General features: G+C 33.5%; 1 protein-coding gene across 1 annotated transcript in view; it reads left to right on the top strand.

The window, feature by feature from the left end:
• The window catches only part of GPM6A (glycoprotein M6A), a 109934-nt gene that overhangs the window by 53810 nt on the left and 39422 nt on the right, over window positions 1-16702 (top strand). Inside the window, exon 2 of the mRNA XM_084516593.1 lies at window positions 14980-15172. Coding sequence (XP_084372719.1) covers window positions 14980-15172 — 193 coding nt within the window. The remainder of the gene's footprint in view (window positions 1-14979; window positions 15173-16702) is intronic.

Here is a 16702-nt window from a genome sequence, read left to right as displayed (position 1 = left end):
CCATTGTAACAGATTTTCTGGGTGATAATGCACATTCTACAATGATCATGCCAAAGCCTGGCATTTCAGATAGCTTCCTTTTCAAGAGCAGGTGTTCATTTATTCCACATCATTCTGCAACCTTGGCAGATGAGCAAAAAAAAATAAAAATAAAAAAAGCAGCTTTGATCCAGCTCCATAGAAAGACAAGCCTAATGCTTAGGATAGTGGGGGAATAGGGAAGGATGGCAAATTATACATGAATGTACTACTTCATTAACTTGTCTGGGTTCTGCAAGTTTTAAATATTGTAATACTTTGCCTACTTAATTACTTATTTAAATCATTTATGTGCTGATGAGTTTGTCTGGACAGGAATCTTAAAGTATCACTAAAAGTATCACTAAAATTCACTTTACAACAATTCCTCCAACCTTAACAACACTGATTGAATAGTGTTTTTTTTTCTTGTTATTGTTGTTTGTTTTTTTTTTGTTTTGTTTTGTTTTGTTTTTTGTTTCCTAATTGCATTAGAGTTCTTTTCTTTGTTACAAATAACATTTACTAGTTCTGTTCTCTTAAGATGTACAGTTTTTGAATATCTGGACTTTGTCAACATTATTTTAATTACATATAGTGTAAACCGACAAAATTCTTCATTAATGCAAAACATAACACATGTAAATGTGTGAGGCCTGCTAGGAAATCTATGCTTGAGAACTGAACATATAATAAAAAATACCTACACTGTATCAATAGAGAACATTCTCAGGCTGTGCAGTTCCATGTCTATCATACACTTGAGGATGATAAATATGTGATGAGTTTAATTCTGTACTATACTATTTTCTATTTATTTAGATTGCAACCATCTCTGATCCCTTGCATACAAAATAGTAGATATTTTATCTTTATAGCATTCCTTCACCTTTGCACAGATGTTTTCTGATACAGATGTTTTCTGATATATTTAGAAAATACCAAAATTAATACCAGACTGGTAGGATGATGGAGAACAAACTTAGATTTATTGAATTTGTCAAAATAAATTTTAAATGATATGGAAAATTCAGCAATGTCAAATGCAAGGCAGCACTACTGACCATGCAAATACATTAAGCAACTGACTAGAATAACAGAGTTCTGTTAATTTGCATGTGCTTGTGGGTCACAAAACAAATATGAATTTTTGCTATCATGCTCTCTGGGAAAAAAACAAAACAAAACAAAAACCACACACACACACACACAAATAGGTAAACTCCAGAGTACTAGAGTAAAAAAGAAGAACATATAAGGTAAATAACTGTCACAAGTTATCCTAGAGGATCTGAGAATGGACTTAGTCACTTCACAAGATCCTTCCTAGAGTGGTGATTGCACTTTGGGTAGTTCATGACTTCTACATTATATATATATATACATATACATACACATTTATTTCTGCTAAATGTTTTGTGACACAGTCATCACTGACTCTTTAAGGAAAAAAACATCATTTACAATATCTTACCCTACTCAGCATATTTTGACTGTTTATTAAAAATCTGATTTTCATGAACCTGTCTTTAAAAACAAAATAAAACAACGGACACAAAATTATTTTCCCATAGTTGTAAATAATTGGGCATATAGCTGAGTCCACTGCTAGTGGCCTAAATTTTCAGATTTCAAAGTCTGATGAAAAAAATTTGGTGGTTTTTCATATACAGAAAAGCAAATATACATATATTTATATATATATATATATATATATTTTTTTTTTTCTTTGTATCTTTAACTGTATAAACCTCCTGGCATGAAATGTTGAAACAAGGATAAGCAAAGGCATGTGAGAAATTATGTAACGATGAAATATATTGCTTCCAGCTTCCCTATGTGTTTGTGTGTTCAGCATGGAAACTAGTTGGTAGTGTCTGTTTGGAGACTTTATCTGGGATGTTATTTTTAAGGTAAACTTGTAGCATTTTTTTTTCTCTAAATATTTTCCCTTTAAAAATTCTGTACATATATAGCTGCCTCCCTGACCATATGTTCTGCAGCCACGCTGAGACTTGCCCACCAGGAATTGTGTAGCTATTCAAAAAGTGACTCTGCTCTGGGTGTTCAGTGATGGAATCGTTTACCACAAATTGACTTTTTTTTTCCTCATCATCTCTTTGGGTGAATTCTGCTAGGTCAGGAAACTGATGAAATCCCTGGAGGCAGCTGAATTCTTGTTCCCTGTGTGCTTGTGCCTGTAACCTAGCCCAATTCCAATTAATGCATGATTGAAAAGCAATTTGCAAAAACCTTTCTGCTACTGCATGTAACTTACTGGATATGCTCCCTGAATTAAAATAAAATTGAATATCAGATTCTAATTTTTATAAAAATGCAGTGGAATGACTAGCAGTGATCTGAGCATAATTTTGAAAATTTCCAATGATATTTATCTGCAGCATGTGGAATTATAGTCAATTCCACTTGTTACAATAGCAGTTAGAGCACTTTTCATAGTACTCCCTGGTGATGTTTGCCTGCAGCACATACAAATCTGAAATCCTTGCTTAGGGAGAGAGATCACTGACTTTGGAGAGAACTTGCAGGCATTCTTCAGCACTCAGGTGCTCTTAGATTTGGCTGTCTGTAATGAAAAAGACATTGTCTTTAGTAAACTGTGGAAACAAACTTGTAAGTCACTGAAAGTCATTGTTATCAGCAAAGAATGTACAATTCAAATATTCTTTATCATAACACTTAAAGCATGAGCTGTTTGCAATTTGCTTGTGTTTTGTGTATCTTAGCAAACAGACATTTGCAGCTTTCAATGTTGGATACAATATAAATATATTATAAAATATATTATAAAATATAAATATATTTCCTGTTCATACAATATAAATTGTCAAATCAACAGTGTTTCAAAAAAAAAAAAAAAGAAAAAAAGTAGAAAATGTGTGTACTGTTGTCTTCTAAGATGTCTTGTAAACTGTCAGTCAGAACATGAATGCCATTAACTTTTCTTTTTCTCTTATGCATATTTAGTATTCTGCTTGTTGGTATGCTCTCAGTGTTGTTGATATCTAATCAGAATAACTACAGTTCACTGAAAATTCAAGACTATGTTACCTTTAAAGAACCATTCCCTAGACAAATCGACAAAATACTGATAGTTGACTTACCAGCAATTTCTTGAAGGTGACATCTAACATGCTGAAAACTATTAGCTCTTTTCAAAGGAGAAAATGCTTTTCATCATTGGAGAAGATGAGGACTAAATTTCAGATGTTGTATTGTTGCCCTGCTTGACCACAGTGTCTGCTTTTTCATTGCATCTGGGGCTTAGCTTTGTATGTCATTTATAAAATGAGACCTGATTTTATTTGTTTCCTTCCACTTGCAACCATTTCTCTTTAGCTAAAGGGATAAGAATTTGACTGCAGAGCATGAGAAAGAAGGAGTTGCCTGTCCTGGGAAATATGTTTGTAGGTGTTAGCAAAATGAAGAAAAATAATAAGTTGTGTTCTGAAATAGCATGAATGACAATGGCACCGATAAATTTAATAAGAAAGATTTTTACAAATTCTGTTTCATTTCCCATGTGTATAGGATTTTATTTGCCAGAAAGCCCTCTTCCAACTTCTTAAGTACCTCCCAATGTGAAGTTTAGGGCTCTGTTCTGTGTTGCCCATTCATGGAAGATGGAGTCCAAGTATTAGCAAGTAAACTAGAACAAGCTTTTCTGAGATCCAGCTAATGTGTGTAATTACAAATGAGAAGTTCAGTACTCTTTAAGTATCTTCACACAGAACAGGTAATGGAAGAGGCAAAGTAGCAAGGTTATCTTAATTTTAATACTTTGTTTTAGAAATCATCAGAGAAAACCAATAATACATATTTTCATAATGTCCCAAAAACTGTTCCCATAGTGTTTTCTCAGTGTCTTAAAATAAAAGGAACAGGAGAACAGGAGTTGTACGCCTCATATAAAATTTTTATGTCCTGAAAGACAAAAGGTCTGAAAAATATCTTAACATCATATTTTTCCCTTCAAACTTTTTTTTTTTTTTTTTTTTTTTAATATTTTCTGGAGTGTTAGAGGGTGGGGGAAGGTATTAAAATATCATTAAATATGGACAGAACTCCTTCTTGCCAGACTGTATGGCATTATGAATATCCCCTCACTTTAAAAAAAATAATGTCGAGAGGCAGTCAGGATATTGTCTACTTTTGGTGTGTGGGGATGATATTAGGCAGAAAAGACTTCCATTTGCATTCTTCCATTTGCAAATGTGGGTGCCCTGACTGTATCCTCTTGGCACACTGCAGGCAGTGCAACATAGTTCTGTTCTTGTGCACAATGAGTTTCCCATTCCCACAAAAGGTGTGTGCCTGCAGTAATGAAGAGGCATACTCGTAATCCCTGGAGGTAGGATTCATCCTTGTGTTCCCAAATCTAGACCTAACAATTGTAAGTCTTCTTGCTATTTTTCCTTGAACAGCAGTGACTGTACTGTGACCTTTTATGAACAGATTTTTCAAGAGTGTTTGCACCAAACCTGCATAGGATTTTACAGTTTCTATCCATTACTTTAAGGAACAAGAATGCAGAACTTGGCTTCTTTCCTTTTCTTCTGTATTTACAGTGAAAAAAAATACAGATCAGTAAATTAAGGGCCACATTTTGCATAAATGTTTACCTAAGTCAAAACACCAAAGTCAGTTAAGGACAGAATTTGACCTTTGCATTTTATAAGAATCCTGTGGTATTATGAGCACTATGCCTCTGCTTTGTTATTAAATATAAAGGCAGTTTAATTACTAATTATAAATAATGCATTTTAATGGAAGAGTTTCATATGGAAGTTTTAAAAAAATTGACATGAACAGTAGGTGAAGAGGTTAGCCATAGAAAAAGCTGAAAAAGAAATAAGGAGGAAAAAATGAAGCTAAAAGGACTGCCGCAGAGGAAGTCCTGATAAAAATATATTCTGTTTATCATCAATGGTAAAATGGCAGTACTCTTTGTAGAAGAAATACATAAATAAACAATCTGTAAAATACGAAGTAATTGAGTTGGCATGGAGAATTTGACAAAGTTATATAACTGTTGCCAGATTAATATTAGTTAGAAAAAATCTATGGAATTAATAAATTAAAATATTGTTTGAGTCTTTAAAAAATAATTAAAAAGTTTTTCCTGTGATTAAACTTTTATATCCTCTCTTCAACAGGTCAGTATTTTGGATTACTTAGTTTCATTAGAGCACAAAAATGCTACAGCATAAAAGACACACATTCTCTTTGTTAAAAATACAATTTAAATTATGTAGATACTTACAGGTAAGTACGATAGTAACAGATATATATCTTTAACATTAAGTTTTTTTTTTCAAATATGCTTATCTTTTTATTTTTTTCAAACATTTCTTTCTGTTGACCTTTTAACTTTTTTTTTTTTTAATTTTCCAGAAAAAATTTCCAGTAGTAAAATATACTGCTATTAGAATGGTGTTGAAGAGACTGTAATACATGATCTCAGTAACACTTGAAGTTTTTTTTGTTTTTTTTTTCTTTTAAAATTGTTTTTACATAGTGACTTATACATTTTTAATTTTAGGTTAGAGAATTATATATTTTCCTTTCCACTAAACATTTAGCCTTTTCAGGAAATATGTATACATATATATGCCATTGATTTTTTAAATTTTAAAGTTTCTGTTTCATTTGTATGCTTTAATTAAACTATACATAATATTAAAATTATATTTTAAATAGGAGTTCACATTATTCAGTTTGTGATTTCTGAATAAGTAGACTTATAAAATGTAGATAATACAAATGTAATACTCATCAAGTAATGGTTGACCTTATTCACCGTGGGACTTGCAAAAACAATGTTAGGTAAAAATCACTGCTGTAAGAAAGAGAAATGTCTGTTATTTTTTCTATGGGTGATAACAGCTATGTATTCCTAAAGCAGCTGTTCACTTTCTGTAGTGACCTTATTTTAAATCACCAGTGTGTTTGATAGGATGATATATTACATTAGAAATCTTTTAAGCTCAAACCTTTTGAGAGAATAAGCAAAAGTCATCTGTACCTCAAAGGCAGACTGGCACACTACCTGGAAATTTTCTTTGGTTTACAAATAAATAAATAAAAACTTAAAAAAAAATGAAAAAGTTTTAAATAAGGGAAATCTAATACCGATATTACACATTATTAACAGAATTTAAGACTGCCACTGCTCAAGTCCTAATATTTGCTTCATTATATCCCTGGTTTTATTTTGCATATGTTATACTGTCTTGATTTTTGCTTCATTTCTTTTTCTGGAACTACTTCAGTGAAATAATTTACAGGAAGGTAGGTATGTTTGGCTGTGAAAAATGAGATTAGAGAGCGTCCCATAGCAGTGGAATAACTGTGAAGATCTACAGAGTAAATATGCTGTATAGCACATCAGTGGAACAGGAGATACATGGTAAATGAGAGCTTATGCATCTAGGGTCATTTTCCTTGATACAGATTTTCATACTCTTACTCTTTAAAAATTGTCCCTTCACTGAGTACTTGCTGAAATTACTGTTCCTGCTGGAGTCAGTAATAGATGTTGTCTAACTCTAGTGAGATCTGGCTTAGGTTTTATATGTGTGGTCTGTTTTGAAGCCAATGGATGTCTGGCTACTACAGATGTTTTTGTTCAAAAGAAGTACATAACTTATTTCAAGATCTTGGTAGAGGAATTGGTCAATAATGACTCAATTCAAGTGATTTTTTTTTGAGGTTAATATGATCATTAGAGACTTTGGTTATGACCTGTATGGTTATAGTTGTTATAACTGAAAAAAAGTGAATGGATAAATTTGTATTGAGTAAATCATACCTTTAAATTGTTTATTCTAAATTAATTACACTTTGATTTCTGTGTTTTATTTGTCTGCAAAACTGTTTATTGATAGATTCAAAAGTTTGTGTTAAATGGGATTAAAGAATTATTTGTCATATAGAGGACTGTAACACACATTCAAAGTTTCACACATTTTCACATACTTACTCTGAAAAATAGACAAGATGGCATTCATTAGTTTTATGGAACTGTTGTCCTTAAAAATGGTCAGGTCATGACTGGATTATTCAGACAACACAGAAGGTTGACATTTGTCTGTCCCATCATTGTCTATTCCTTCATCTTTTTATTTATTTATTTATTTTTTTCTTGAGGTGTTGAAATGACAGTCATATATAAAGTTACCTAATGCTTCCATTAAAAGACTGTAGTTTTATTGCCAGACCTAAATGTTCAGAATATTCAAAATTTCAGACAGGAGCTTTCTATTTTTTATTTCTACTTTTTTTTTTTTTTTTTTTTTTTTCTGTTTTAGTTGACATTATTCTGTCCTTTTGGATAATAAATACAAACTGTGTGTGCATGTTTCATTGAGGAGTATCTCAATGCCTTGGAGAGGAGTGATGGAATTAGGTAGGTAGAACAAAGGCTGGGGGGAGAAGAGGGAGATGAAGCTGCATTTCCACCACTCATCCCACAGAGCAGATGATCCTGCTCTCTCTCAGCTTTGCAGAGAATGAGCACGATTATCTGTTATGGTTGTTTCTCAGGCAAATATGTGTTCAAAGGGATGAAAGTAGGGTGGAGACAGTCTGCAGGTAAAGGGAGCAGATAAAGTCAAAAAGACGATTTTGAGATAAGAACAATGGAAAATAGGAGGATATAGGATCAGAAATTGCACATGATGTGGAATAAAAAGCAAGGTCTATGTGATGCCAGATGAAAGAAATTTTCACTCACTACCACATCCAAGAGCTCAGTATTTCAGAGATGCAGCATTTCACTGCTATCAGCTAACAACTGCAAAACCTACGTGCACTATCAGATTTAGTAGTGGAAAAGTTTATAAAGAATTAGAGATCATTTAAAGCAGCTGAATATTTGATATTGTCCTTATATACTTATTTCCTCTATGTCCTGAACAGCTGCTGAGAACAAAGTATTCACAAATCCTCTAATTGCATTTTCATTATTTCTGAATGTTAAGCATGTACAACTGTAAATGACATCAGTAAAGTGTGCTTTGATCACATAAAGGTCTTATATAAATGTAAGTACTCTGAAAAATCATATTCAAGCTATCCCCATACCTGGACAGGCTGGATGGGGCCTTAGCCGACCTGATCTAGTGGGTGGCATCCCTTCCTATGGCAGCGTGGTTGGAGTTAGATGATCTTTAAGGTCCCTTCCAACTCAGAGCCATTCTATGATACTATCATGAGGACTACCATGAAAAGTTATTTGCTAATTACCCTATTTGTTCCTCTGTTCCACCACCTGAAAGAAAGGGGATGTTACCTTCTCTAAAAGTTGTAATTTATGAATACCACTGAAAGTTTATATAATGTTCTACTTAAACAGATGAATGCACAGAAAATTCATGGAAGAATGTTCTCTGGATTGCAAGATTTGGATAATGAGCTAAAAAAAAAAAAAAAAAAGTTGCTTAAAGCCCAGTGGAACTCAGCCTATTTGTGAATGAGGAAAAAATAGTGCAGAATCACACATTTCAGTACATGCTACATAGTAGTTTTCCATTTGGGAGAAATACCTTTGTTCAGGGATGAGGAGGTGGAATTAGTTCTATGAACTCTAAGTGAGAGGGATGAAAAGAATACTTATTTTCTAGTTTTGTGTTCCATAACATTGCCATTCACTTTATAATGAGAATACAATTCTTAATGTTATATAAAATCAGTTCTCTTACAAATCGTTATTGTTTCCAGCAGATCAAAAACATGGTTATAGGCATCTACAATAGTTTCAGTCATCATCTATGCATTACTGATACATATAACAAGTTTTTAACTTATTTATTAATAACCAATTTATTCACCACACAAATCTAAATTACATGATATAAAAAGTAAATGTAATGGGCAAAGCATTTTAATTGCTATATTTTGTTAGTGTGAAACTTTGTTAGTGTGAAAATTGGACCAAATTGTTTGTATCGTATTTTGAGGAATTACTTTCCTTCATTCCCTTTAGCTTTAGAGTGATTTTGAAGCTGACAATTGTGTGTTAGCTCAAGCAGTAGTATTTTTTAAAAATAACAAAGATTGAGCATGTTATACCCTATGGGCTTGTGTTTCAGGAGGGGACTGCTCTGTGTCCATAACTTTAATGCTTATGAACTGTTAGATTAAGATTTGACTCATTAAACAGCAATAAACCTAATGTACTGAAGAGTATATAACAGCTAATTAAAACCCAGTTTTTTGTATATTGTCACAATTGTCAGTGTCCCATAAATATGAGTCTTCATTTATGTTCATAGATTAATTCAAAGGTGTGAGTGAATATGTTTTTATATGTATTTGCATCAAAAATTTGAATTAGTACTTTCTCTGGAAATTTTGCGTTAGTTCACACTGCAAAATGCATTTGTCCAGGTATAAAAAAAATAATGAAAAAAAGAAAAAAATATTCTGAAGCATGTACAGATCCCTACGCCATTCTGCTAAACCATCAGCAGTCAACATTAAGAATAAATTCTGTTGAGCTGTGATTTCAACATCATTAATATTGTCACTATAAAACAGTATCATTCTAGAACCATTCCATCATTCAAACACATATTGTCCCTCAAGCAAAAAGTCTACCATAGAGCCACCACTGAAATTGCCTGTAGTCTTCAAGGCATTATTAAAACTTGAGCTGGCTGCCTGAAAAAGCTGGAAGGAAACAGAGGCAGAGACTTGATTTTGATATTTTGGAAAAACAAAATTAAGGTTAGTTTTTTTTAGGCCTCAATTTTTTCCATTACAACTCCGGGCACTGAATAAAGAATGGGAGTCACTCCTGTTCCTTCTCTGAAAAATAGAAACAAGACAATTTCAAAGCACAGTTCAGATCATAGGTGAGCTCTGAGCTACACAACAGTTTTCATTAGCTGGTAAGTACCTGGTAATAATGGAAGTGTCCTAGTGTGTTAAATATGTTAGGAAATGTCCAGTTTGTGTCCACTTTTATAATTATTCTTTATATAGAGCAGCCAGGTTCTCATTCTTATTAGATTTTGCAGCTACTTGTATAATACAACTGTCAAATAATATAAATAGGCTTAAGGAAAAGCAGCAAAGATGGTGGCAGTTGGATAAAAGGACAAGGAGATGGGAAGTATTTTATAGGGGCTTGTCATTCCAATAAGTTTAAAAAGAAAGAAAAAAAAAGTCATTGGCATAAAAACACTTACAAACTAGTACTGTTTATTGTCACTTATATTTGTGGACTTTAAGTGTTTTCATAGGTGATTACTAGAAAGAACAATTTATTCAAGGATGAGGTCATTCTATTTGGACATAGTTGTGATATATATCTGTCTGTCTCCTATTCTGATATCTGTCAGATATTTGTCTCCTATTCTGTCTTTTATTGAAGTTATAGTGTTAATTTGATTTTAAGTTTATGAGACAGGCCACATGTTTACAGTCAAGCACATTCTCAATACCTTACCAAATGGAGGTTTGTGTAGGCACCTAAGTGGTAACTGAGCCAATTTCCTTGACAAGCTGTGAGATGTGCAGCCAGGAGCTTTCACTTATTTAAGTTCTTTGTTACAATTACAAATGACAGGGTTGGGAAAGGTGGCACTAGTACCTTAAAGGAAGCATACAGCATGTAGGATGATCATTTACCTGTCAAATAATATGAAAAAAAAAAGTGATGAAAAGAAAGGCTAAATTCCAGTTTGACTAGCAAGGTTGATAAGGCATTTTGCTTTAAACATGTAGTTCCAGTCAATTCAAGACAGCTTTCCCATGTTGCCAAGACTTGTGTAGTAGAAGAGGTGCAGAGAGTGGCTCTTTGTGATGTTACCCAGCTAAACCTTCAAATGCATCTTCACTACATGAAATCTAGGCCTTTGGTCATGACTCATGATGAACCTCTACTGCCAAATCATTGATTCTCTGCTATCACAATAGCTTAGATCTGTGTTCTGCTAAGAAGGGCAAATCATGTAGCCTTCTCTTTTGTTGACATTTTGGTATCTAGTAATTCTCATCATTTTTTAGGATACTTTATCAGAGTATTTTGGTGCCACAGAGAAAGCCAACAAGGTATTTATTCTTGAAAAATCTTGCCTGATGAAGGAGTACAGGCTAGTGTGACAGAGTACCTAATCTAAATCTACCTTCTTTTCAGTTTAAAGCCATTACCCTTTGTCCCACCACTACCCTCCGTGACAGTGTCCCTCTCCAGCCTTCCTGTAAGGCCCCCTTTAGGTACTGGAAGGCTGCTCTAAGGTCTCCCTGGAGTCTTCTCTTCTCCAGGCTGTATGACCCCAACTCTATCAGCCTGTTTTTGCAGGAGAGGTTCTCCAGCCCCTTGATCATCTTTGTGGCTCTCCTCTGAACTCATTCTAATACTTCCATGTCCTTCTTGTGTCAGGGGCCCCAGAGCTGAACACAGTCCTCTGGGAGGGGGTTGAGAGGTGGGGGGCTCAGTATGTACTTGTTAATCCCTATTTACTTTTGTAGATATATTAAATTCAATGTGTGTGTATGTATAAATATATATATATATATAAAAATTTATTTCTATTCCATGTTGAAAATTATGATAGAACTATGTATATATATTACCCATATCCAAATCTGTATCAGTTTCCCAGGAAGAGAGGCAGTCATTTTTTTTTCAGATTTCAGTATAGTTCAGGAGGATGGAACACAACAGAAACATGTTTGTTATCTCTGGGAGAAGTAATGGCATATATGTCACTCCTAATCTAGGAGAAAGAAAGTACCTTTTATTGCTTGCTGTGTAAATTGCCATGCTGTGTGCTTGGTAGGAATTAAAACCATGTTTACTAAATTTAGGTGTGTCTTTAATATTAGTTGAAAACTGTCTTTTAAATATCTTTTAGCCCAATTATACATCTTTAATTTGTCTTTGGAAGTTTGTTATATCAGATGGTGGTAACATAGAAATTATAGATCTCTCTGACAGGTGGATTTGCTAAATATAGTTGTTTGAACAGCACAGTTATTCTATTGTGGGCTTCTTGAAATAATATTTCTTCTTTTTGACTGGGAAGCATATTTCATATTAGTACCACTGTGCATTAAAACTGAATTATTTGGAACCCATTTAAGCAATCCATTTGAGATTTAATTACCTTGAATATAATTGAACAAATATGTTGAAGGCATCTGATGAAAATGCAATTCTAATTTATACTTCTGATATAGAATGTACTGTGATACTGTGATAGATTATTAATGATCTTACTGGTCTGGGTTTTTTTCTCTAGCAAAAGCTTTTTTTTTTTTTTTTTTTTTTCCAATGTGTAATTGTAACTGGAATTTTGAATAGTTAATAAAAACAAGGGACAGTTCTGGATGAAATTATAGCTAATTTTAAGTAGTGTACAAAAATTACAAAGTCTGTTGCCCTTGTTAGGTTTTAGCTGCCATTGTTATCCATGACTCAGAACAAGAGACTATCAATATGAGTTGAGGGAGTGCATTGGTTTGTTTGTTTGGTTTGTTTTGTACTAATTGCACTATTAAAATGCTCTATAACCTACAGTTTCCCACACTTTTCAATGAAAATAATAGTGAACAGAAATAATGTCACAATCTATACATGCACTTAGAATTAAAAAGGTAGTCTTAAATTCGTTTGCAAAGTAATTCTTTGAAGGTTGTGGTGATGACTGTGCTACTGTTTTCCCATAGAAAAAAAAAATGCTTTCCAATACATTTTTCCCTTTTAACTATTGTTGGCACTTTCACAAGGAGGTTTTGCAAACATAAAAGAAAATTTAGAAGAATTAGAAATAGAAAGAAAATTATTTGTCGGTTATATATCCTGCACTAAGGAGAAAGAGTTCACATATCACTCAAGCACAAGAAAGTAAATGATTGTGATGATGCGATTTGTGTGGATAATTAGCAAATCACAATCACAGCTTCTGCTTCTGCTCAAGGTTTGAATCATTTCTTTCCTTAATGTAGAAAAAAGATCACATAAACAGATGAGGTCAAATTAAGTTTGGCTGGTGCACTTGGAGGTACGTTAGAATACTTGCACACATACACACAAAAAGTGTAAGCATAGTACACAGATTTGTCTAGACAAAGACTGTGTAAAGAACACTTTACAAGCCTTTTAAAACAGAAGTTTATATACCTATACCAAGAGTATTACTAATAATAGACAGTAAAGATTCTACTGAGAGGAGCTGAGGTAGCTGCCTATGAGATCTTCTCTGACTGGATAATGGATGTATGCGATGAAACATTAATTTTGGTAGCTAAAAATAGCCGGTATTTGGAGTTCAACATTATCCACTTAAAATAAAATTCCTTGTCTTGTCAAAAACTATTACATTTTCTCTGTGGAATGACATAATAAAAAAAAAGATCAATGCAGTTCTTCCTGTTTCAAGTACCAAAGAAGAATGGTACTTTGAATTACTTCCTATCATTTGTGTAGAAATACATAGTCCCAGCAGATCTAGATTTTTGCCTGAGGAAAAATATTGGTAAATTTAAGAATAGTAAGTATAAATGCTGAACTGTATGAGGTTAAATAGGCTCATTTTGCAGAGTAAAAAGTTTGAAAGTACTGGTGCCTCTATTTCCAGAGGAAAACAAGCATCAAAACCCTATACAATTTTAAAAATCTTTTCTAGCAATTATTTCTGTGTGTTGTAGCTACCTTGTGAATATGGTGTTCAGAGCTCTGAATGGCTGTCACTGTCATACAGACATATACATACATGGTACAGCTGAGTCACATTCTGTACTGGTGGTTCAAAAGCATTTTGCTAGTTAAAACAGCATTTCTTTTGTTCTGTTATTAAACAGCTATTTTCACATTCTGAACAGCTTAAAGAAAAGAATTGGAGCAAATGTTACCTACAGCTCATTACCTTTTGTGGTTTATGAATGATACGTGATATCCATTTTAAAATCTGGTTTGTAAGATTCATTGCTTTTCTTTAGTTTTGTGTTGGTTTGACAACACTGCAAACTCTAGAATTACTCATTAAGTAAGTAGCCAGTAGGCCTGTGGAAGAACTAGATAAATGATAAACGAGTGTTTACTCAATTCTGTCTGCTCTACCTCTGCCACAGGTTCCTTTTTGTCTTTTCTGTCCTTCCAGAAGGTAATAAGAAGGGCTCTACAGGATGTAAAAGTTGTTAAGGAACTGGAGAGATTTGGTAGAGATTTTGCATTTGTGAAGCTGCTTGTCAAACTAGGCAAAGTAGTGCCAGAAACTTGAGCATGCATGCTGGGGAGAGGGTTTGTTGTGGAACTAAGCATCAGTTTAGAGATCAATGGCTGGAGGAAGGGTTGTCCTGGTATAAATCAAGAGCAATTGCCCTCACTTAGTAAGGTAAATAAGTGGCAAGAAAGTTCAGTTTCTACAACTGTTTCTTAATCTGTGCCTTTTGAGTGCATATCTTCATCTATTATTGTGAGGTATTCCAGCAAGTGAACACTTGGTTACACCCTCAAAATGGTGCTATGGGGTGGAGAAATTCTGTTGTCGGTATGTGCAAATGAAAAACATGGAGTAAATCTATGGCGATGGAAGGAATTGGATAGGATACTCTCTGTGGTTCCCTATTATTGAGGAACCTCCTCAGTAATCCAACAGCTGTATTGTGAATATTGGAATAACCTGGAACTGACACTAATCTGCTCTGAGAAAAAACATGAAACTGTACAAGGAATTCACTATTTAAAATTTCATGTTAATCAGCTGGCCTTCTACATTTAATAGGTCAAGTATCAACTGAGAAAACTCAGAAGTTCAATTAACATTTGTCCTCTCACAGATTTTTCTGAAATGATGGATTATTATATCTGATCAAATCTCTCTTCACTTTACAGAAGCAGTTCTCAAAAGAAAAAGTTTTTTTATTTTCTTTTTCTTTATTTTTTTTTCCTTACTTGTTATGTTAACGTACAACTTTCTTTTCATGTAGGGTGCTTTGAATGTTGCATCAAATGCCTGGGAGGTATTCCCTATGCATCTTTGATTGCTACCATCTTGCTGTATGCTGGCGTTGCGCTGTTCTGTGGTTGTGGACATGAAGCACTTTCAGGAACTGTCAACATTCTGCAAACCTACTTTGAGATGACAAGAGTTGCAGGAGATGTTATTGATGTCTTTACCATGTAAGTTAATACTTTATTTTATTTTTTTCATTTTCTGTGAAAACTGATGAAAAATTCCATGTGGCATATAAATTTAACTCAAGAAATTTTGTTGTAATGAACATTGTAGAAAGAATTATTTAATGTTGGATAAGCTCAGATGAAGTTTTGATAGAGCTGATTTTTTTTTTTTTTTTTGCTAATTACAAGCAATTTTTAATGCAATTTACTATCATTTAATACTAAGAGTACTTCACATATTGACAGGCCTGTTCCATACAACATGTTTGTTTTTATCCTGTGATAATTATTTGCTGAAACGTGTAAAATTTTCTACTCTGCAGTCCAAGCAAATGAAGCAGGTGTGTATAACAAGTAACAGATCAGTTCTGGGAATAAATGCAACAGGGAAGTAACTGAAGTGTTGTGCAGAACCTTACTGCTTGTAGTGTCAAACTTTTGTTGCCTCTGGTTTTCCTAGAATTCATCTATTTTGAAGCTTTCATGCTTTTCTACTCTTAAAACTTATTTATGGAAGGCCTTTGTGAAAAATTTTCAATGTTACTTTTTTTGGGAGTCTCCTTCACTTAAGTAAATTAATAGCATTTAATAAAGAAGTTTACTCTAAACATTATAATCTTATTGTCTCACTCAAATGTGATTTTCCTGGGTAATTGAAATCCAAATTCCTATCTGGCTGCTAGTATTCCTAACTAAAGTGGAAGAATCCTACCCACACTTTTGTAAGCATTTTCCTTATATGTTTTTTGGAGAAGTGATTTGATCATCCATCAAAACATTGATATCTTGCAATGGATACTTCCATGTAATCTCAGGGCTTAGCTGTTGTCAAAAATCAAATCAAATACAAGAATTACTGGGAAAGTCATAGAGAAACAGAATTTTATAATGGTAAATGTATGGTATAAATCCATATCCTTTCATCCATATCCTGAATACTGTGCACAGTTCTTGTCCCCCCAACTTTGATACACCACAGAAAGCAAAAAAGAATGATTAGAGTTCTGTAATAGAGGCTATATGGTTAAACATTAATTACACTAGAGCTAGAGAAAAGGTGAATAAGAGGTCTGTAAATGTCCTGAAGGAAGTAAGGATATATTGTCTCTTTTCCAGTACAAGAAGTAGGAGGTATCAGAGGAAACTAGCAGGTGTCAGGATCAAAAGGCAGAAGGAGTAATGTTTTTTCAATTGTATAGCAGACCTGTGGAACTAACTGGATACTGTGGATGCCAAAATCTTATATGGTTTCAAGGGAAATCTTGGAAATAATGGATAATCTTGGAAAACAAATCCATTGACAGTTTCTAATGGCATATAGACTTATCCAGCTCAGGAAGTCCCAGATGCTGAAAGAGCAATGTGGAATTATCCTATTGTCTTGCCAGTTCTTACTCTTTTATATCTGTTGTTTGAGATAGGAAATTGAATAAGAGAGGTGTACAGTCTGACCTGGTTCCACTGTTTTCATGATGTATCACATTTCATGAATCTGAAATCTCTTGACTTGTGCAGTGCTATGTCAACATC

This window comes from Aythya ferina (assembly GCF_964211825.1).
Source record: "Aythya ferina genome assembly, chromosome: 4".
In the NCBI taxonomy this organism is placed as follows: Eukaryota; Metazoa; Chordata; class Aves; order Anseriformes; family Anatidae; genus Aythya; species Aythya ferina.
This window is presented reverse-complemented; position numbering and strand designations above follow the sequence as displayed.